The sequence below is a fragment of the Ailuropoda melanoleuca genome, chromosome 7 (assembly GCF_002007445.2).
Source record: "Ailuropoda melanoleuca isolate Jingjing chromosome 7, ASM200744v2, whole genome shotgun sequence".
NCBI classification, from domain to species: Eukaryota; Metazoa; Chordata; class Mammalia; order Carnivora; family Ursidae; genus Ailuropoda; species Ailuropoda melanoleuca.
In genome coordinates, this window is record NC_048224.1 from 27,763,338 (window position 1) to 27,784,381 (window position 21,044).

At 47.3% G+C, this 21,044-nt stretch overlaps 1 protein-coding gene across 1 annotated transcript in view; it reads left to right on the forward strand.

The window, feature by feature from the left end:
• CCDC180 (coiled-coil domain containing 180) overlaps positions 1 to 21,044 on the forward strand; it is a 67,975-nt gene that overhangs the window by 17,438 nt on the left and 29,493 nt on the right. The window contains exons 13-26 of the mRNA XM_034664157.1: positions 933 to 1,012; positions 3,506 to 3,594; positions 5,138 to 5,260; positions 6,378 to 6,551; positions 7,375 to 7,490; positions 8,629 to 8,755; positions 10,433 to 10,472; positions 10,602 to 11,137; positions 12,574 to 12,803; positions 15,002 to 15,177; positions 16,582 to 16,762; positions 17,691 to 17,837; positions 18,493 to 18,637; positions 18,810 to 18,926. Coding sequence (XP_034520048.1) covers positions 933 to 1,012; positions 3,506 to 3,594; positions 5,138 to 5,260; positions 6,378 to 6,551; positions 7,375 to 7,490; positions 8,629 to 8,755; positions 10,433 to 10,472; positions 10,602 to 11,137; positions 12,574 to 12,803; positions 15,002 to 15,177; positions 16,582 to 16,762; positions 17,691 to 17,837; positions 18,493 to 18,637; positions 18,810 to 18,926 — 2,281 coding nt within the window. The remainder of the gene's footprint in view (positions 1 to 932; positions 1,013 to 3,505; positions 3,595 to 5,137; positions 5,261 to 6,377; positions 6,552 to 7,374; positions 7,491 to 8,628; positions 8,756 to 10,432; positions 10,473 to 10,601; positions 11,138 to 12,573; positions 12,804 to 15,001; positions 15,178 to 16,581; positions 16,763 to 17,690; positions 17,838 to 18,492; positions 18,638 to 18,809; positions 18,927 to 21,044) is intronic.

Consider the following 21,044-nt stretch of genomic DNA (forward strand, 5'->3'; position numbering starts at 1 on the left):
GGGCTGGGGCTAGATGGTCTACAATGGCCTCATTCCCATGTCTGGAGCCTGGGCTGGGACAGCTGGGGCTTCTCTGGTGGTGGTGGCAAAGCTCCCCCCAACGAGAGAGGGCAAGGGGAGCACACAAGCCTTTCCAACCTGCTGTCTCATTTGCTAATGTCTCATTGGCTAAAGCAAAAAACATGGCCCAGCGCAGCCCAGGGGTAGAGAAACAGACTGAGGGGAGCAGCTACTGATATTGGCTGGTTTTTCAATGTGCCACACTATCTTTAGTGACTTCAGAAGAGAATTCACCGTACTTTATTTAGACAGAACCCTATTGTTGGATATGAAGTTTATGATTTTTTGAGTGCTTATAAACACTGTTGTTAAGCATCTGTCTTAATGCATAAACTTTGTATGCATTTATATTGTGATCTTGGATTCGGTTCCTAGAAGTAGGCAAGTAGGCTTCCTTTGTCAGGTGATGTGAACCATTTGTTTTTTTCCATTAGGAAAATTCAGTTTTCTTTTCTTTCTTTCTTTCTTTCTCTTTCTTTCTTTCTTTCTTTCTTTCTTTCTTTCTTTCTTTCGAGAGAGGGTGCACAGGTGTGTGAGGTAGGGGAGGGAGGGCGAGAATATTAAGCAGACTCCATGCCAGCTCCGTCTCATGACCCTGAGGTCATGACCTGAGGCAAATTCCAGAGTCCTTAACCGGGGACTTAACCGACTGAGCCACCCAGGTGTCCTGTTTTATTTTCTAAGTAACAGACTTGTTAATAGACCTCTTATGAGTTATATTTTTGGTACCAGGAAATCCCCAGCAAGTCAACTGTTTCTTCCATATGTACATAGATACTACCCTGGGGCTGTGTGCTTTAAAGATGCTGCCAGTTCTGGTAAGTGAGCGTTTTATTCAAGCATGGCTTACTTGTCATATCTTCCTTCCCCAGTGACCTTCTACCCCCTAATTACAGCAAAGCCCAGCTGACTGAATGGCATTCTTCTCTCAACTCCCTAAACAAGCACCTCGGTGAGTGAGGTTTGTGGCATGCCGCTTGGGTCTCTTCAGAACCCTGATCAAGTAGAAGCCAGTCATTTACGTGAGAGTCTATCATAAACTTAGGGGTGGGGGCACGTCCCCCTGGAGGAGGGAGGGAATGCAGATGGAAGTGTGAGCTCTGAGGGTTCGTATAGCATCTCCCAAACACTGCCTGCTAGAGCTCTTTTCCTTGCTCCCACAGCTTCCTGGGCCCTGCCCAGCTGGCGACCATACCAGCCACACACTCTGACCCCTGAAGCTTGACCCCAGCAAGGAGCCAGAGGGATGGCTCTGATGAGCTCCTGTGAGGACAGCTTGGGGTCCTGGTGCTGGGCATAGGAGATGCCAGACATGTGGTCTTGTAATCAGAGAGATGTGGGTTTAACCCCCAGTTCTGTGCTGTCCCAGCTGTGTGACTTGGGGGAAGTCATGGCCTCTCTTGGCCTCAAACTGCTCCTCTATAAAATAGGGATCTCAAGAGGAACAATAACGGTATCTCCCTTATGGGGTTGTTGCAAGAAATTACATCCTACAGTCCAGTCATATGTAGTTCAATGCCTGGCTTACATGGAAAGTACTCAATAATAAATGGTAATGTTTAAAAATGCTCTATCGCGAGGGTCCTCAAACTCCCACCCATGGGCTCCTGCTTGTTTGCATGTAAGCTTCACTGGAACACAGCTGTGCTCACAGCTTTGTTCACATACTGTGTCTGGCTGCCTCCGCTCTACAGTAGCAGAGACGAGTAGTCAGGGGGCGCCTGGGAGGCTCAGTCAGTTAAGCGTCTGCCTTCAGCTCGGGTCATGATCCCAGGGTCCTGGGATCGAGCCCTGCATCGGGCTCCCTGCCCAGTGGGGAGCCTGCTTCTCCCTCTGCTGCTCCCCCTGCTTATGGTCTCTCTGTCAAATAAATAAATAAAATCTTAAAACAAAACAAAACAAAACAAAAAGAGTAGTTCCAACAGACTTTATGGCTGGCAAAACTGGCAATATCTCCTATCTAGCCCTTTATAGGAAATGTTTGCCAAGCCTTACTCTAGAAGATATAGGATATTTCCATCTCCTTTGAAGCTTACTGGTAAGGTCAGTGGTGTCTTGTCCCTCTGTGATAGAGAAAGACTCAGAGGCCTGGAGAGGTGAGGTGTCCTGCCCATAGTCACATAGCTAATGAAGTCACAGCAGTACTTGACCTGGGTACTTTGGTTAAGAATATCCACCATTGCTCCCAGGGCTCTCAGGTTTAGAATTGCAGAGGTATTATAATTATAATAGCAGGGGCAAGAGCCCCAAGACCCTAAATAGTAGCAATGACTGCCATTTACCAGGTACCCCCTAGGGATGGGCATGGGGCTGGGCCCTGGTACCCAGCACGGTGCATTGCTCCTTGGGTGTTTCCTGGCCACAGCAGAAGTCAGACCATGCAGGATGTTACAGCAGAGAGTAGATAGATGACCAGCATGTTTCTGAGGACACAGCTTGGTTAAGGGTCATACGATACCTTGCCAAGGAAGTGTTCATCCAGTCAAGAACTGCAAGGCAAGAGTTGGCCAAACCCAGGGCTGAGGGGAGCTCTTCTGGCAGGAAGAATAGCATGTGAGAAGGCTCAGGGGCAAGACAGAGCTGGGGCCTTTGGGGAGAGGAGAACATGACCAGGGAGGCTGGAAGATGCCAAGGGGCCAGACTGTGCTGGCCACGCAGCCATGTGGGGGAGGCTGGGCTTTCTCCAGTGGGAGCGGGAACCCAGGGCAAAGTTCGGAGCTGGGAGTGATGAGGTCAGAGTGGAAGAGATCAGAGGGGTACAGGAGTGGAAGCACAGATCTCAGTGACTTCACGGGATGGGTGGGGATGTGCTAGCCTAGGAAGCTGCCCTGGGACCCGAGAAACCAGCTTCAGAGCTTCTCCTCATCAGTTCCACTGCATATCTGCCCCCCCACCCCCTCCGTGTCCTCCATCTACCCAGCTTCCATCCAACCTGCCCTCCTCCACAGCCCTCCTCCAAAAACGATCACCGCAGAATCTTTGTGCTTTCAGTTTCTAGAACTGTCAGGTACATTAAACTTCAGCTACTTGTCTTAGTCACCAAGAGTCACACTGAGTTTCTTAGAAAGTGAGAAACAGTAGACGGGGAGGAGAGAAAATCAATCAGTCAGCTTCTGAGCGTTCTGCTAGCCCATTCACTTTTAAAGGAATTAAACTCTAGTTAATTTGCAACCTCGTTATTGTTTTATGATTTTGTGTAACCATCTGAAAAGAATTTCATTAGCCTTGTCAAGAATCAGGGGTAGAATAGATTCGGAACAGAGAAAGGCAACATCCTTATCTTGGGGTATCAGGGACTTTGTGAGGAAGGAGATCCCAGCCCTTGCTCAGAATCGGGACCACGGATCTCACCTCAGTTATCTTCATGAAAGGGAGAAGCTTGCCTTCTAATCTCCGCTCTTCCTTCTGGAAGAGCAGCTGACATGTTTTCTTTCTGCCCCCGGAGATACCTACCACATGGACTTCATGATGCGGCTCCGCCGGCAGTATGAGAAGACGTGGCAGGAGTGCCTGGCCCACGTGCAGAAGTGCAAGGTGGGTGCCCTGCCCCTCCCAGCCTGGATCCCCCGCTTTCCTTCCTCACATGCCCCAGACCTTCCCTGGCCTCTGGGCATCCCTCCACCGGGACCCCTCTTCCCCAGTGCTTCCCACCTATCACTCAAGGTGAAACCCAGCCTGACCTCCTCCAGGAAGACTTCCCTGATACACTCTCTGATCACGTCAGCCTTCAGCCTTGACCATCTGTACCACTTACGGCACTTGGCGTTATTGATCCAGGGCAGGTCAGATGGCGGGGGCGGGGGTTATTTCCAAGGCTTCACTTTTTTAAGTTAGTGTGGTCACTGCTGTCACACCCAGCCCTTCTTTCCACCCCACCTGCCCCTGTCAGAGGGTGAAACCGTGAGTTCCCTCACAAAGTGCTTCAATGACAATGCCTGCTTTTCTGGGGTGCAAGGAGATAGTTTGTCAGAACGCCCCCTCCCTACCTCCTGGCTCCAGCAAGTTCCTGCTCCACCCCTCCTGAGTCTGTAGAGCCTTCGTTCTGCCACCGAGACTCTGAGGTGGGCACAGTGCTTCACGGTACCATGCAGGGTGCGGTGCTGCGTCCCAGGGGCTGCACCACCTTCTCGCACAGGCTCACCTTGAATTCCACGAGGTCCTGCAGGGCGGGTGTCACCAGCCCCCTCTGGAAATGAGAAGACCGAGTTTGTAAAAGGCCCAGAGGCTGCCTATTTGCTCTGTAGCCTGAGGGCCAGCCACGTGCCCCTCAGTAAGCTTTTTCAGGGTGTCAAGTCTCAGAAGTAAAGCCTGGAGGGAGAGAAGGGAGGGAAAGCTTTGCCCGAGGAGAGCCTTCCCAGCACCATGCACCTGACAGTTTCCTCGCCTCATCCTGCTGCTGCCTGGGACCTCCTCGAGAGCCCAGGGGCCCTCGATCCTGGGTGCTGACCCCTGTGCCTGGGGGGGCACAACAGGGGATAAGTGGAAGTCCGCACACACACCCAGAGCATCTTAGGCCTGACAGAAGAAGGGTGCTTGGTATCCCTAGTCAGCAGCATTGGAAGCATACAACTATAGACAATTCTTCTTTCGGGGAGGTTGGTTTATATTAGATTTGTTGCATAAACCAAGGCTTTATTAATATGAAGAAGCCTGCTTTCGAGTTGGCATCGGAGGAATTCAGCCATAGGCGATAGGAGCCCCGTCTGACTTGCAGCCACACTGAGGCCATAGCATGGCTGATGATGTCTCAGGGTCTGCAGGACAGTTCTGACTTCAGATCCCAGCGCCCCCACTTGCCAGATGTGTGGCCTACAGCAAGTTCCCCCACTCCTCTGAGCCTTGGTTTTCTCATCTGTCAAACGGGGCTAAGGAGAACACCTTCAGGGGATTCTGTGAGACAACGGGGATAGCACAGGGCTCCTAGACTTGGTGAGCGGACCGTAAAGATGGACCATCTCAGCTGCTGTGAGGGTTTCCCCTGAGGCTGAGTGAGAGGCAGACCTCAGCGGGGCAGGGCCAAGCCCTGCGGTGAAGCCCGCACCAGTCCTAAGCCAGGTTCTGCCCTGTTCCCCTCCAGAAGCAGCTGCTGGACTGGAAAGCCTTTACCGAGGAGGAGGCAGAGAGCCTGGTGAGCCCCTACTTCTTCCAGATGGTGGGAGTGCTGCAGAGCAAGGTGGAGGAGGAGCTGGAGCTCTTGGATGTGCGTAGCTGGGGACCCACTCAGCTGGGGAGTGGGGGGGGGAGAAGACCGGAGTCTGGGGGCCCCCAGCTTTCTTGTCACCAGGGAGTCCATTTCCCTGGTCCTGGCCGCCCCTCTGGGGCAGTCCCTCTGGGCCGGTGCTCCAGGCGCACACGCGACCCCCCAGCTGCCCGCTGACAGCCACGCTGTCTGGGCTGGGGTAGTGATGCTCCTTGGAGCCCTCGCTGAGTCTGTGTGCCCAAGGGGTCACGGGGAGTCACAAGCCCCTGCCCCAAGATGCTTAGAATCTGGAACTGGCTGGGGAAACATTTTCTGCTAAAGGCCAGATAGAAAATATTTCGGTTCTCTGTGGGCCGTCAGGCCTCTGTAGCAAATCCTCACTCTGCTGTTGTCACACAAAAGCCGCTGTGGGCAACACTGGGACAAATGGGCGTGGTTGTGCTTCAAGACAATTTTATTCATGAACACTGAAATTTGAATTTCATATAATTTCCACATCATTCAATATCTTCATCTGATTTTTTTCAGCCGTTAAAACATGTAAAATCTATGCTTAGCTCTGAGGGCCACACAAAAAAGGGCAGAGAACCAAATTTAGTTCCTAGACCGAGTTTGCGGACTCCAATGAGAGCATGAAATACATCCATAAAATGGGAAGAGGTGAGGATTCACAGCAGAGTGTGGTGTTCGGCTCAGATGCTAAGAATCTGGGAACTCCAAAGAAGGAGAGCTGCCGAGGCGGAGATGGGTGTGGCCCACCCGGGTGCCCAGGCTGCTGTCTGTGGGGGCTCCTGCTTTCTTCGAGGCCCCAAACTTCCCCTTCTTCCCACGAGTGACTTCAGAGGATATGGGACAGGTCTAGAGATGGGAATTCTGGGTCAGCCAGACTGAGAGCATGGCTTTGGGCAGACCAGAAGCTGTCCCAGAGGAGGAAGGGCCATGAGCCAATGTGTGACCCAGGAAGATGACCGTGAGGGATGGTACCCAGGCAGTGACAACCTGTCCTGGGAGAGGTGGGGCCTCCACTGGCTGGCGAGGGAGCCCTGTGGGGGGGGCCTCCTCCACGCCCTGGGCCAGTTGGCCTCCAAGGCCCCTCCTCTGGGTTCTGCCGCTGCAGAAATCCTTCGAGAGCCTGGCAAAGCAGACAGAATGGCAGAGCTCGGATCTCTTCAGCTACTTCCAAGAGGCCGTGCAGCTGTGGGAGGCACATCAGAGCATGCTGTCGGCGCAGGACCTGGAGCTGGAGAAGCGGATGGAGCAGCAGCGGCAGAAGCACAGCCTGGAGGAGCAGGTGCAGCTCCTAGAGCCCGGGGGCCCTGCAGGGACAGAAGAGAAGTCCGCAGCCGATGGCTCTGCCTGGTGGCCTGTAACCTCAGCCGGCATTCAGATAAAAACAGAAAAACCCTCTCACCATTTTTATCATATAGTAAATAAAAATTAACCCCAAACTTATCTTAGACTCAAATGTAAAACTTCAAGCTATAAAACTTACACAGATGGAGAAATCAAGCCTCACCTTGGTCGTGGGCCTAGATGGCAGTGGAGGAAATCTGCCTGTCAGGTCTGGGCTAGTGATGGGTCCCTGGATCCAAATGTGTGTGTTAAGAGAGTGTGCATGACAGACAGACACACTGGGGTGGCGGTGCAAAACACCTACCTAGGCAGTCACCCTGTGCCCCCAGGAGAGGAGCTGGGCCCCCACCCCACCTGCCTTCACACAGTCTAGGGAGTAGAGGGGCACACCCAGCATCTGATTTTAAATACAACTGGTCTCAAGGAGAGCAAGGGGCAGGTGCCATGGGAAGGTGTAGTGGGGGGCCTGGCCAGGCAGGACGGGTGTGAGAGACATGTCCCTGAGGGGTCCCATCTGAGTTGGGTCTCCAGGGATGTAAAGTAGACAGAGAAGAACATTATCACAGAAGAGCCCATGGCACTGAGGTAAGTGTGGTGGCACATTTGGTGCCCCTTTTTGTAGGAAAAAGTCCTGCGTTTGCCCTGAGGTACCTGCCCCTCGGTTCTGGTGGTGGGATCTCTGCATGTCACTCATGGGAACTCTGCAAGTTTTGAGTTTTGGTAACACATCTGCTTCCTCCTATTTTGGGTGTGGCTGCCAGGCCCAGGAGGCCCGCCTTGATAAGCTCTTGGACCAACTGAGGCAGCAAAACCATGAGGAAACACTGAAGATTCACCTGGAAAAGGCCAAAGATTTCCTGAAGAATATGAAATACAGGTAGGCAGACCAGATCCCAAAAGACAGAAGAGAATGGCCTGAAATTCGTATTCAAGATCAGAGGCTGCCTGCTTAGGAGCCCAGGGTGTCCTCAGCGAGCTCAAGATTCAATGTTGCCTCTAGCTTTGGAGAGTGTCCTAGTGGTCTTTTGTGGCTCTGCTCTCAGCCAGCACAATCTTCCAGCAAGAACTTTGATCTGAAAAGTTTATGGAGGGAGATTTCAAGGCCATGTAGTTTAAAGGTCAAGAGCATGGGCCCTCCCACTACCTTTTCAAATTTTAAAACATAGGTGCTCTTTGTTAAAGAAAAAAGTTAACCAATACAAACATGTAGAAATTTCCCTCTCATTTCCTGCCCACCTCTTCCTTTTCGTGGGCATGTACCTTTATTTACATGGATATAAACACATACACAGTGTTTTTTCAAAGAAGGTTGGATCATGCAATGCAAGTAGGTCCCTAACTGCAGATAGATGTCCATTTTCTAATGACCACACAGAATTCATTAATACGGGTGCTTCATAATGGTCTAACCATCACCCAGTTGATTAGCTTTATAAGATTTGTTCCAATTTCTCAATATTAAAAACGGTTCTCTGTGAACTGTCTCATATCTTTGTGCCCTTGTACAACTAATTCTATAGGGACCATTCGTAGAAATGAAATTGCACTGCCAAATGATTGCAAGTACTCAGTTTCAGTACTTAGTTTCAGAAGTGTATTTTGAGGCAAATAAGTCACTTCACACCACACCCCCCAGCCTTGTCTCCTTGCCTGGGAAACAGATGAAGCCTGATCCCTGGGGCACTGGCGGGTTTGATGGGATGACGCAGGTAAAGTTCAAGGACAGGGTTAGGACTGTGGACAGGAAATCAGAACCCATGTTACAACAAACAGAAAATCTCCTGTGTGTGTTTTCCAAATGTTCTACAAAGAGTGTGTATTCCTCGTAGGATCAGAAAAATAGCAAAACAAACCCAGGATTGCCAGAGGGAAAGGAGACGCAGGCGGGGCTCCATGCAGAGCAAACTGCAGCTCCCAACCCATCTCGGTGTGGCCTGCGGCATGGTTCTTTGTTGGGGTCTCCCACACTCAGTGGAGCCCCCCTTAGAAGGTGGTCTCCCCTACCCCGCTCCCAGGTATGAGTGTTTCCACAAGCTCCTGACAAAGGAAGTGATGGAGTATCCCGTGATTATACTGCAAGAACTGAACTCCTACAGCTCCACGCTCAGCAGCCACTTCTACATTCGCGAGATCTTCGAACAGGTAGGAAAGTGGTGCAAACGCCTGGCCACTCACAGAGAAGCAGAGGGGGAGCGTATCTTCTAGCTCTGATCTGCCTTCGCACGCCACCTTCACTAACCCCTGCCGAGTTAGACTGTCAGGACAGCAAGGAGTAAGAAGTGGAAGGCGTCTCTAAAAGAGACCATCTCTTTCTTAGATTAAAAGAGGTTGAAGGCTCCGAATTCAGGCCTCAGGCTTGTATGGAATTATGATGAAAAGACGATTTCTAGGACTCGGATTTCCATTCGTCCTCCCTACCACTGCCACGTAACCCTCCTAAAATACCGCTCAGACCTGCCCTCTCTCTGGCTCAGAAGTCTCCCCCCGCCAACTCGGCAGCCCCTGCCAAATCCACCTCACAGTCCTTGACGACCACAGAGGCTCCCACATCTGGTTCCCACCTTGCCCCTCCCTGCTTTAGCAAGCTCCCCACTCTTCCTGCATAGGCCCCTTTCCCCCTGTCCCCGGCCTTCCTCATCCTGCTCCTGTGCTGGCAGCCTTCTGTCTCCACACATCCCAGAGCCAGCCAGCCTTCCACTACCAGGGACAAGTGTCCCAGACACTCACGCCCCCCCCTCCCCGTCCCCTCTCCTCTCTCTGGGTGTGCCTGTATGCTGGCTGCTGGCAAATACAGGAGAGCAGAACATGGAGAGTAGGTGTTTCCTGAAGGGCAGGTTATGCCTCACTAATTTTGATTTGGCTTCGCTTGCCCTTCGCACAGTGTCTTGCACAAGATTCAGACACAGTGAATACTCCCTGGGTAAATGCATGACTGCGTGGAATGTCCGGGTCTGACCCTCCTAGATTTGTCTCTTTCCCGCACAGCCAGCCAGAGCCCTGCGTGGCCAGAGCTGACACTACTTGCGGTTATCACTGAACCTAGCTGAGGCTTTCTCATATATTCAGGTCCCCAGCTCCCCAGAAAAGCCCTCTGCTCAGCAGAGATCTCTGTTCCAGTTGCTAGTAAATGCTGCTTCAGGTACCTAGGTTGAGGTGGAGCTCAAGCTATAGGAGGGTGAGCTCACCATCTTCACTTTGAGATTGGTCCGGTTGCCTGGGTTCAAGTTGAGGTGCTATTATGATCTCTATGGCGTGAGGGATTGAGTCCCATAGAGCTTAAGGGGCTTGGCCGAGGTCACTCAGCTTGAAAGGAGCTGGGATTCAAATCCAGACTTGCAAACTCTACAGCCCACCTGTCATCCATGGCACGGTATATTCACGACTTCATCTAGAGCCTATGAATCAGAATTTGTAGGGTTAATGAAGGGGCTCCCAGGTCATGTAAAGCATGTTCATTCTGTATGTTCACATCCAGCACTGGGAGCAGCAGATTCCTGCCCGTGTGTCTACATCCCTCAATTTACACTTTCTTGTCTTTGCCCCAGATCACTACAAAAATGCCAGAATGAGAGTTTATTTACTCATGCCTATTGTGTGATAGAAAGATTAGCTGGCCTGCTTGGGATTAAGGAAGACTGATTCCCTGGTTGGTTGGGGAACACTCTGATTACCCCAGGGAAATAAGTAGTCAAGGCCCACATCAGATATTGAAGGAGAAGGGTGGGTCCTTCTACTTAAATGAAAAGAGTTGCCCTTAGGAGTGGCCCTCTGGAGAAAGTCAGTGCTGCTTACTCAGTGCCCTGTGGTTTTTCTTTGTAGACCTTGGATGGGGAAGTCATTTTCAAATTCAGGGAACCAGGTAATGCTATTATAATTCGAGTCTGATACTCTCTGACTTTACTCTTGTACATTTGTGGGCTGGGTGGGCCCAGTCCAGGCTACTTTGGTAACCAGTGTTTCCTTGTGCTTTGGGGTTGGTCATCAACAGAAGCACACGAAAAGCACTTCCAGGACAGTATGAGAAAATGGAGAAGCAAACAGAGGGCTAATGTGGAAATGAGCAAAAGTGAGGAAGGTGAAAGTAGTGGGACAAGTCCCTCCAGGCCAATAGAAGAGATGGAAGAAGATGATCAAGAAACTGAGTCCTCCTTAACTAAAGAGATGGCAGTGAGCCAGCAGGAGCAGTCTGTACTGAGTGACAAGATGGATGAGTCCAGTGAGGAGTCTGTTCAGGAATCCGAAAAAATGCAAGTTGAAAGACACAGCTCCTTAAAACCATCCCTGAACCAGGAAAACATGATGGTTCAAGGCGAGGAGACAGAGGAGGAGAAAAAGGAGGAGGAGGAGAAAGAGAATGAAAAGGTGGAGGAGAGGGAGGAGAAGGAGAAGAGGAAGAAGAAGAAGGAGGAGGAGGAGGAAAAAGAGGAGGAGGAGGTGAAGGAGAAGGAAGAGAAGCATGAAGAGGAAGAGAAGCAGGGGGAGGAGGAGGAAGAGGAAGAGCATGAGAGTTTATTTATGGATGAGGTAGGTCAATAATGGATCCATTCTTGGGTATGGGGCAAGCATGCTAGGCTCACTCTGCATATCCCTAATACAAGCTGGGGTCCCCAGTGGTGCAGTCTCCATTGGGATTTACAAATGTATGCACATCTTTTATTTTGTCCACAAGAATCCAATTCTTATCTCACAACAATGCTTTTTAAAATTCACTTTCTTTTCCTAACATCTTTCCTAACAACCTACTCTGAAGTCACCCCTTAACTGTCTGGTTTTCCTTGACCTTCCCTGGTCATCTCTTTCCCAGCTCTTCTTTCCTGTGTAGACCATCCTAGCCTCTCCATTCCCTCTCTCTTCCCATTCTCTTATGTAGCAGAAAAGATCCATATCCAAGTTGGCAGACAGAGCTCTCCTTGGAGTGCAGGGAAGTTACTCTCATGTTAATAAATCTTGTCCTCAAGGGGTGCCTGGGTGGCTCAGTCGTTAAGCGTCTGCCTTTGGCTCAGGGCGTGATCCCTGCATTATGGGATTGAGCCCCACATCAGGCTTCTCCGCTGGGAGCCTGCTTCTTCCTCTCCCACTCCCCGTGCTTGTGTTCCCTCTCTCGCTGGCTGTCTCTCTGTCAAATAAATAAATAAAATCTTTAAAAAAAATCTTGTCCTCAAAACATATTCCAACTCATAGAACAGTAACTTGAATTCCATAATTATGAATTGCAAGACTCTCTTCCTATATTGCTGTAGAAGAATTAGCATTGGAGACTTGTTTTTGAGCAGGGATCCCAAATTCAGATGCCCACAGGCAGGCAATAGAAAAGAGGTCTGGAAACCAAGTGTAAAATAATGACAAGTGGTAAGGACAATTGTCTTAGTCTGTTGGGGCTGCTATAACAGAATACCATAAACTAGGCAGCTTATAAACAACAGAAATTTATTGCTCACAGTTCTGGAGGCTGGGAAGCCCAAGATCAAGGTGCTGGCAGATTTGGTGTGTGGTGAGGTCCCACTTCCTGGTTCTAGACAGTCATCTTCTCTCACTGTGTCTTCATATGGTGGAAAGAACCAACTCTTTTATAAGGGCACTAATCCCATTCATGAGGTCTCTGCCCTCCTGACCTAATCACCTCCTAAAAGCCCACCTCCAAATACCAACACATTGGGGATATGAATTTCAGAGAGCACCCAACATTCAGTCTAAGGCAACTGTGCAGTCATTACTCAGCTCCAGCCAATAATGCCACATGGGGATGGAGACTCAGAATTGCCAGAGTTTCTGATTTTTAAGAGAAATCCAAAATCCAAATTCTTTGTAGAATTTCCTGATTTCGAAAGCACTATACTGGGCAAAAATAATTATAGGCAAGATTCAGCCCACAGGTTTACAACCTTGATATCAAGGATCTTGTAGTTGGATCCCCAGGTCTGTCTGATGACGTCAAGTCTAAAGTCTTCTCTTCTGCATAGGCTGAAGCCCAGGAAGAGAGTCTGGGGAAGATCTCCTATGAAGACATGGAGTCCTTCACAACCTCCAGTGGACACACTTATTTTGTCTTCCTAACCCTGGAACAACAAGAAGAGAGTTGCAAGGAGGCCCATTCCAACCTTTCCACCATTCTCATCAATGACATTTCCAGTGCCAACTTGCTAGAACAAGTGATCATTCCATCCAGACTAGTTTTACAAATTAAGAAACAGTGAGTAGAAATCCCTTTTATTCTTGTTCTCCTGTCCTAAATTTTATTAACAAGGTGAGGTATTATAACAAAAGATTGGACTAGCTTCAGTTGGAAAAAGAAAACGTGTAGGTAACTGAGGGTTGAGATGAGAAACAATTTAAAAAAATAGTAAATTTCCAGGAATTATTTGCAGTCACAGATAATCTTCTGTGAGACTGGCTCCCTCCACCTGTCCCAGGTTGCCTTGCTGGCCTGGGCCTTGTACATAAGAAATAGTGTTTTCCCTGCAAGATGTTAGAACCCCTGGCACATGTGGAATCTTGCAGTTTCCCTTCCTTCTTTCCTTCCTTCCCTCCCTCTTTCCTTTTTTTTTTTTTTAATAACTATGTAGCTATAGACACTAGGTATGAGTATACATCCGTATGGTATTTGGCTCTGATTATATGACACATTAATTGCAGAAAATTAGAAAATTGAAAAAAGTACAATGAAGAATATAAAAATGACCCATAATTCTATCACTGAGAATTTACCTCCCCTAACTCCCAAGTTTCTGGGCCTCTGTTTTTGAATTTGGACCCAGTGTGGAAATTTGCAATTGCCTTTAGAATAGCATTTTCATTGCACTCCTGACTTTACAATGTCATAGCTAGGACTAATCAGCTAGAGATCACCTGATTTAGTCTACCTCCTATGTGTAGACATGGGTAGGGACTAAAAGGAGTTAAGTCAGGCTTTTGGACTCTCTCTTTCACCTCATCATCATCTCACCTTGAAAATTTGACTTGAAACTCATCCTTTCTCCTTTCTCTGTCATAGGCATAGTCTGTCTTCTCCTTAAAGAAGAAAAACAAGGACCACCACAAGAGCTAAAATTGATTGAGAGGATTTATTACTCTCAATAACTATGAAGGGGGTACTATAATTAGCCTATGTTACAGACAAAGAAACTGAAGATCAGAGAGTTAGTAATTTGGAAAAGATCTCTGAGATAGGAAGTGGTTGGATCTAGGATATGAATCTAGACCATATGATTCCAGAGTCTTGAGCCAAGCATTATGCCATCTGGCCTTAGGGTTAACCAGAAAAATAATTCTGTGTTAAACTAATTGGATTTGTATATTGAAGGATACAATACTGAAAAGTATGGAAATCATGCAATGTATAGCTCAATGAATTATCCAAAGAGAACGCACCTGGTAACCACTACTTCCCCCAAAATAGAACATGACCAACTCTCTGGGAGTCCCTTCATGTATTCATTTCATGTATTCTAACTTCTTTTGCTTGGTTTTGAACTTTATTTAAATGGAATCATAGAAAACGTATTCTTTTATGTTGGAATTCTTTCATTATGTTTGCGAGATTCATACTTATTTTTGAATGTGGTTTCAGCTCATTTTTATTTCTGTCTAGTATTCCATTATAAAAATACAGAACCCATTTTCTTTATCCATTCTACTACTGATGCATGTTTGGGCTGTTTTTCATTGGGGAATGGAACAATTCCCCTCTGAACGTTCGTGTACGAGTGTTTTGGCAAACGGAGATATGTCTCCATTTCTGTTAGATATATAACTGAGAGTGGAATTGTGGACATAGGGTTATATGTGCATCCCTCTTGAGAAGATACAACCAAAAGATACTACCAAAGAGTTTCCAAAAGTGAGAAATGGAGAAATGGGTAAAAGGTATTAACGGATAATATGTAGAAAAAGAAATTAAATAGTCTTAAAACACATGCCAGTGTGCTCAATTTCAGTCATACCATGATGAAATTGTCAAATTCAAAAGTTTGGCAATCTGCTTCGAGGCTGTGGAGAAATGGGAACTGTTATTGCAGATGGCAGTTCCGGTTGCCTCACCATGAAAGCAGTTAAGACATATCTTCAAGCACCACACATGTATTTTAGCCTTTGATTGAACAATTCCAGTTCAGAGAATGTATCCTATAGAAATGTTTCTACACTTGACTTAGGTACAAGGTTATTCATTGCAGCCTTTTTTTGAAGAACAAATGGTTGGAAACCATCCAATGTCCTCCAGCAGGAGTCTGGCTAAATTCATGACAGTCCATCCAGACAAAGGAATATAATATAGTTGGGAAATAAAATGAGGAAGAAGTGAAAGGGGGAAGCACTTTCTGTATCAATTTGGAAAGCTCTCTCCCTGGTCACACTGCTGGCAGAGCTGACCCTCACTGGTCTCTCCCTCAGACTTCGAACGGGCTTTTTCGAGCACCTAGAGAAGTGGTTTGACCAATGTATCCTCAAAACCCGGGTCATGGTGGCCACCAAGATCGATGAGCTGGATTCAGAATTGGAACTGCATCAGCATCTACATGAGCCAAGAGCCAAGCGCATTGAAAAGGACATCCATAACGTCAGGGCAGGTACAGCCCCTGCTTGAGAAGGCCTCCCTGCCCCAGACAGCTGGAGTCTATGCTGCCTGGGTTCTGCATTCATTAGGTGTCCTCGTGTGAGGGTTCCACCTCCCAGGCTGGCAGAGAAAGCAGTACTCAGAAGCCACATTTGAGATTGAAAAAAAAAATTTTTTTTAAACGGGACTTTAGATGCTAGAATGAAGAGTATTGTCCTGTTTTAGCAGTGTGAATACCAGATATGCTCACACACCTATCAGATACATGCCTGCATAGCAGATGCTCTCAGGCAAGCCTATAGCTCAGGAATCAGAGTATTAGGCTCAGCCTCTCTAGCTGTGTGACTCTGGACATGTTACCTGACCTCTCTGATCCCTTCCTTACTTGCAGAAGGGGATACTGTTGGTGGTAATTAACTCTCCCTGAAAGGGTACAGTGAGGAATCACGAGCAAATGGTATCCATTAATTTAAGCTTATAATTTATAACTTAAAAAGAGATGCCATTTCTCTCTTAGGCAGAGGGCTCTATCAGAGGGTGGCATATTTTCAGTTGGATCCTCAATGACCCTGTTGGGTTTTCACTTGTGTCACACTTCAAGATTTTTCATAGACCCTTTGAGCTCCCAGAGTGACCCCACATGGCCCCAACCAAACTCCTTCTGCTTGAACAGTGACAGAGTTGTAGAATCAGACAGCCTGGCCTGGAGTCCCAGTGCTTGTGGCTTGGGGAGCCCTTCTTGGCTTTGGAGCCTCATTGTGTTCAACTGGAAAATGTGTACGTTAAATATAAATATAAATTGAGATACTCCATGAAGGCTGATTTCCTGCCCCTTCCCTGGCTCCCTGCTCCAGTGCACAATGGGGAGATCGAGGTCAGGGAAACAATGTCCCAGAGTCCCTGCACTCATTTTTGGCCGAGCTGGGATGACAGCTCTTTCACCTGCAGACAGTAGGAAGATAGGGTGGGCTCACCCGGGGCTGAGGCCTAAAGCTCTAAAGGCCCATGATGGAGCCCTTGAAGCCAAGTCCTGGTTCTGTTTACACCACCTTATAAATGCTTTGGAATTCAAGCTCCCTGGAAAAAGTAGTCACTGATAGAAAGGAGCAAACTCCGACTGCCTTGTGCAGCGTTGTGCTGGTGTTTTCTCTAGACTCTCTCACCACAATCCCCCCCGCTTCCCAACACCCTCCACCCAACCCACCTGCTCCTGGGTGTCTTTCCAAGCAGGGACCTCCCTGCTCACAGCCTCCTCTCCAGTTAGAGACCCTGCAGCAGTCTCTGATTGGCCTCTCTCAGATCTGCACCCATTCCCAAGCCAAGCCCTGGCCAGGGCAGCTGTCACCATCCAGGAGAGGAACGTCCTGAGGTGACTTGAGATTCCAGAGGTCCTCAGCTACCCCTTGTCCTTTTTCAGCTGAGCTCTTGCTTCATCAAGAGCGGCTGGACAGCCACTGTGCTGGGGTGACCGAGACACTAAGGAAGGAGAGGCTGATGTTCTGCCAGTTCCAAGAAGAGCAAAACATAAAGAGCAAAAACTTCCGCCGCAAGATTTACGACATGGAGCACATCTTCTTGAACGCCACAAAGAGCCAGAGGTGAGGTGCATGGAAATCTCCACCCTGGCCTCGTGGCCCTGGAATCCCAGACATGAGGTGCCAGCCTTTGGCTGCTCTCTCCTGGTGGATAAGTCTCCCTTTTCCGGGCCCCACAGCAACCTTCTCTTTTCAGCTCACCTCTTCACATGAGTCAGAGTCTAACTGTGTGAACTGTCTGGCAGGGGGCTGGGGGCTGGGGGCTGGGTGAGCAGCCAGGGAGAGAAAAGGGTGCACATGGTCAGCATGCAGGGATGCTTCTAACCTGCCCTGAAATGTGCATGTGGGGAAAGGCCACTTGCGTCGAGGGGAGTCAGGAAGAGCTTCCTGCAGGAGGGCCCCTTGGCCTGGGATGGAGGAAGGTAATTTTCTCCTCAGGAAGGAGCACGGGCCCAGCTTGAGGTGGGGATGTGCTCACAGCAGAGCAAGGGGTTCCGAGGAGACCATTCAGGGATTTGAGATGGAGGCTCTTACATACTCAGGGAGGCCTCATTCAGGTAACAGGTGAGGAGCCCTCACAGGTGTCAGGTACACAAGAGGCAGCTGGTTAGGGTGGATTTAAAGATAAAGAGGAAATTGCAGGGTACTCCTTCGGGAGAGCACCAGCCACAGGAGCCACATTGCTGGGAGTTAGAGAGAGAGAGAGCTCTCCAGGGAGGGTGAAGATCCAGTGGGACCTGGGGACTCCTTCAGTAATTCGGGGGCGAGGGCCAGAGAGAGGAGGGATGTCCTCTGATACAGCACATGGAGAGTTCCACACTGTGTCCTGCACACGCTAGCATTATGAACTTCGTTTTAGCCCCTTTTTCTACCTAGAGGAATATGGCCATGGTTCTGGTGGCCCCAAACCTGGGCACAGCAGTGGAGCGCAAGCAGCCTCCAGGCTGCCCATCCACACCGGGGTCCCAGCCTGCCCTCCTGTGTCCCCCAGGCTGGTTACTCTCAGCAGCACGCTGCACCAGGAGCTGCTTAGCTATGTTGATGTCATCCAGGTGTCCCTGCGCAGCTTCCGCCAGTACTTGGAGGAGAGCCTGGGCAAGCTTCGCCTAACCAACATCGAGTTCATCAAGCACTGCAGGTGGGAGCCCGCGTCCGGGGCCTCTGTGGGCACTGGGCTTTCTCTACCAAGACGTGGTCTTGTTTCCCCCTTACTTTTTTATTGTGACAAAATATATGACATAGAACTGTCCATTTTTACCATTTTTCAGGTGGATAGTTAGTTCAGTGGCATTAAGTACATTCCCATTGTTGTGCAACCATCACCAACATCCATCTCCACAATTTTTCATCATCTCCAGCTGAAACTCTGAATGCATTAAACGCTAACTCCCATTCTCCTCCCCCAGCACCTGACATAATTCCATTTTTTGTCTCTGTGAATTTGACTACCATAGGTGCCTCATATAAGTGAAATCATACGGTGTTTGTCCTTTTGTGTATCTGGCTTATTTCACTTAACATAATATCTTCAAGACTCATCATGTAGCATGTGTCAGAACGTCATTCCACCTTAAGGCTGAATACTACTCCATTGTGTGCATACACCACATGTTGTTTCTCTCTTCCTCCCTTGAAGGACATTTGGGTTATTTCACTGCTTCTATCTTTGAATCTCTTGTATTCATTTTTCTATGATCTTATACTTTCTAAAGCTTTGTCAACCATAGTTTTTGGGATGCGTGGGAAATTTCAGGTCTGATCAGTGGCTTGGATTTCTCTCAAACTATTTGCAGATTGTTTTCTGAGGGAGGCAACTTTTCTTCTGAAGAAATTGACTCACTGTGTCATCGACTGGAGAAGGAAGCTTCCCGAATAGAGTTTGTTGAAAGTTTAATCATGATGAACATGGAGAAGATGGAGAGTGAATACCTGGACCAGGTGGGAGAGCCCGGTCCCTGACCTCCAGGCAGACTCCCAGGACACCCTTGCTCATTGCCTGATGGGCCTGCCAAGCCCCCTTTCCAAAAAATTGAGCCTGTCCCCCTCTGCTTTCAAAGTCTGTAAGTTTCAAATTAAACCCCTCTCCTTTACTTTTGATATATCTTTACAGGCCAATGATGTCATCAACAAGTTTGAAAGCAAATTCCATAACCTGTCTGTGGACCTTATTTTCATTGAAAAAATCCAGCGGTTGCTGACAAATCTGCAAGTGAACATCAAGTGTGAGGTAGGACAGATTCATTCTTCACCTTCATGCTGGGCTGGCCCCAACCCAGCATGTCCCAAATGCTGGGCATATGACAGTGAGCTCTACCCCGTGGGACTTGAACTGCAGCCAGGGAGACAGATATTAAATCATAATAGCCTCTAGGATTCATTGAGTTATTATGCACCATACATCCTGCTAACTGACTTATTTTGATCAGCTATGTTAGTCCTCACAAGAACTGTATGAAGCAAGTACTGGTTTTTTTCCTATTTTAGAGATAAATTGAGGCAGAGAGTAATTAAGTGACTTAGACAAGAACACAGAGCTCTTGAATGTGAAACCAAAATGTGAACTGAGGTCAGTGATCTTAAATAAAAACCTAACTATACCTCAAGGAACTAGAAAAAAAATTAAACCCAAAGTTAGTAGAATGAAGGAAATCACAAACATCAGATCAGAAATAAATGTAATAGAGACTAGAAAAATAATAGAAAGGATCAATGAAACTAGAGATGGTTTTTCAACAATAAACTAAATCAACTAACCTTTAGCTAGACTAAGAAACAAGACTTGAATAAAATCAGAAATGAAAGAGAAGACAGTGCAACTGATACCACAGAAATATAAGAATCTTAAGACTATGATGACCAATTATATGCCAACAAATTGGATAACCTAGAAGAAATGAAAAAAGTTCTAGAAACATACCTACCAAGACTGAAGCATGAATATATGGGGAATCTGAAGGGACCAATAATGAGTAAGGAGATTGAATCAGTAATTAAAAACCTCCCAACAAAGAAAACTCAGGATTTTATGGTTTCACGGTTGAATTCTACAAAACATTTAAAGAAAACTTAACACCAATTCTTCTCAAACTGTTCCAAAAAATATAATAGAAGGAAATACTCCCAAATTAATTTTACAAAGGGAGCATTACCCTGATACCAAAGAAAGATAAGAACACTGTAAGAAAACAAAGATCAACATCCCTGATGGATACAGATGCAAAAATCCTCAATAAAATATTTGCACATCAAATTCAATAGCACATTGAAAGGATCATACACTATGATCCAGTGTCATTTATCTCTGGGATTCAAGGATGGTTCTACATATACAAATCAATCAATGTGACACCATATTAATAGAGTAAAGGATAAAAATCATTTACTCATCACCATAGATGTAGAAAAAACATTTGACAATGTACAACATCTTTTCTTGATAAATATGTTAAACAAATTAGGTAAAGGAGGAACATATCTAAGTATAATAAAGGCCATATGTAACAAGCCCACAGTTAATATCATACTCAACAATGTATGGTTGCAAGTGTTTCCTCTAAGATCAGGAACAAGACAAGGATACCCCCTTGGGGCACCTGAGTGGCTCAGTCATTAAGCATCTGCCTTTGGCTCTGGGCATGATCCCAGGGTCCTGGGATCAAGCCCCACGTCGGGTTCCCTGCTCCTCTGGGAGCCTGCTTCTTCCTCTCCCACTCCCCTGCTTGTGTTCCCTCTCTTTCTGACTGTCTCTCTGTCAAATAAATAAAACCTTAAAAAAAAAAATACCCCCTCTCACCACACCTATTCAACTTGTGCTGGAAGTCCTAGCCCTAGTGATCAGGCAAGAGAAAGAAATAAAAGGAATCCAAAAAGAAATGGAGGAAGTAAGATCATCTTTGCAGAACATATGATCTTATATATAGAAAATCCATCAAAAAGTAATTAGAACTCATCAACAAATTCAGTAAAGTTGTAGGATACAAAATCAACATCAAGAAAGTAGTTGCATTTATATATACTAACAGTAAAACATCTAAAAAAAAATTTAAAAAATCTCATTCACATTAGCATTGAAAACAATAAAACAGGAATAAATTTAACAAAGAGGATGAAAGAGCTGTACACTGAAAGCTGTAAGAATTTGATGAAAGAAATTGAAGAAGACACAAATGGAAAGATATCCCATGTTCATGGATCAGAAGAATCAATATTGTTAAAATGTCCATACTAACCAAGTCTATCTATAGATTCAGTGCAGTCCCTATCAAAATCCCACTGGAATTTTTCACAGGATTAAGAAAACCCATCCTAAAACTTCTATGGAACCACAATAGATTATGAATAGCCA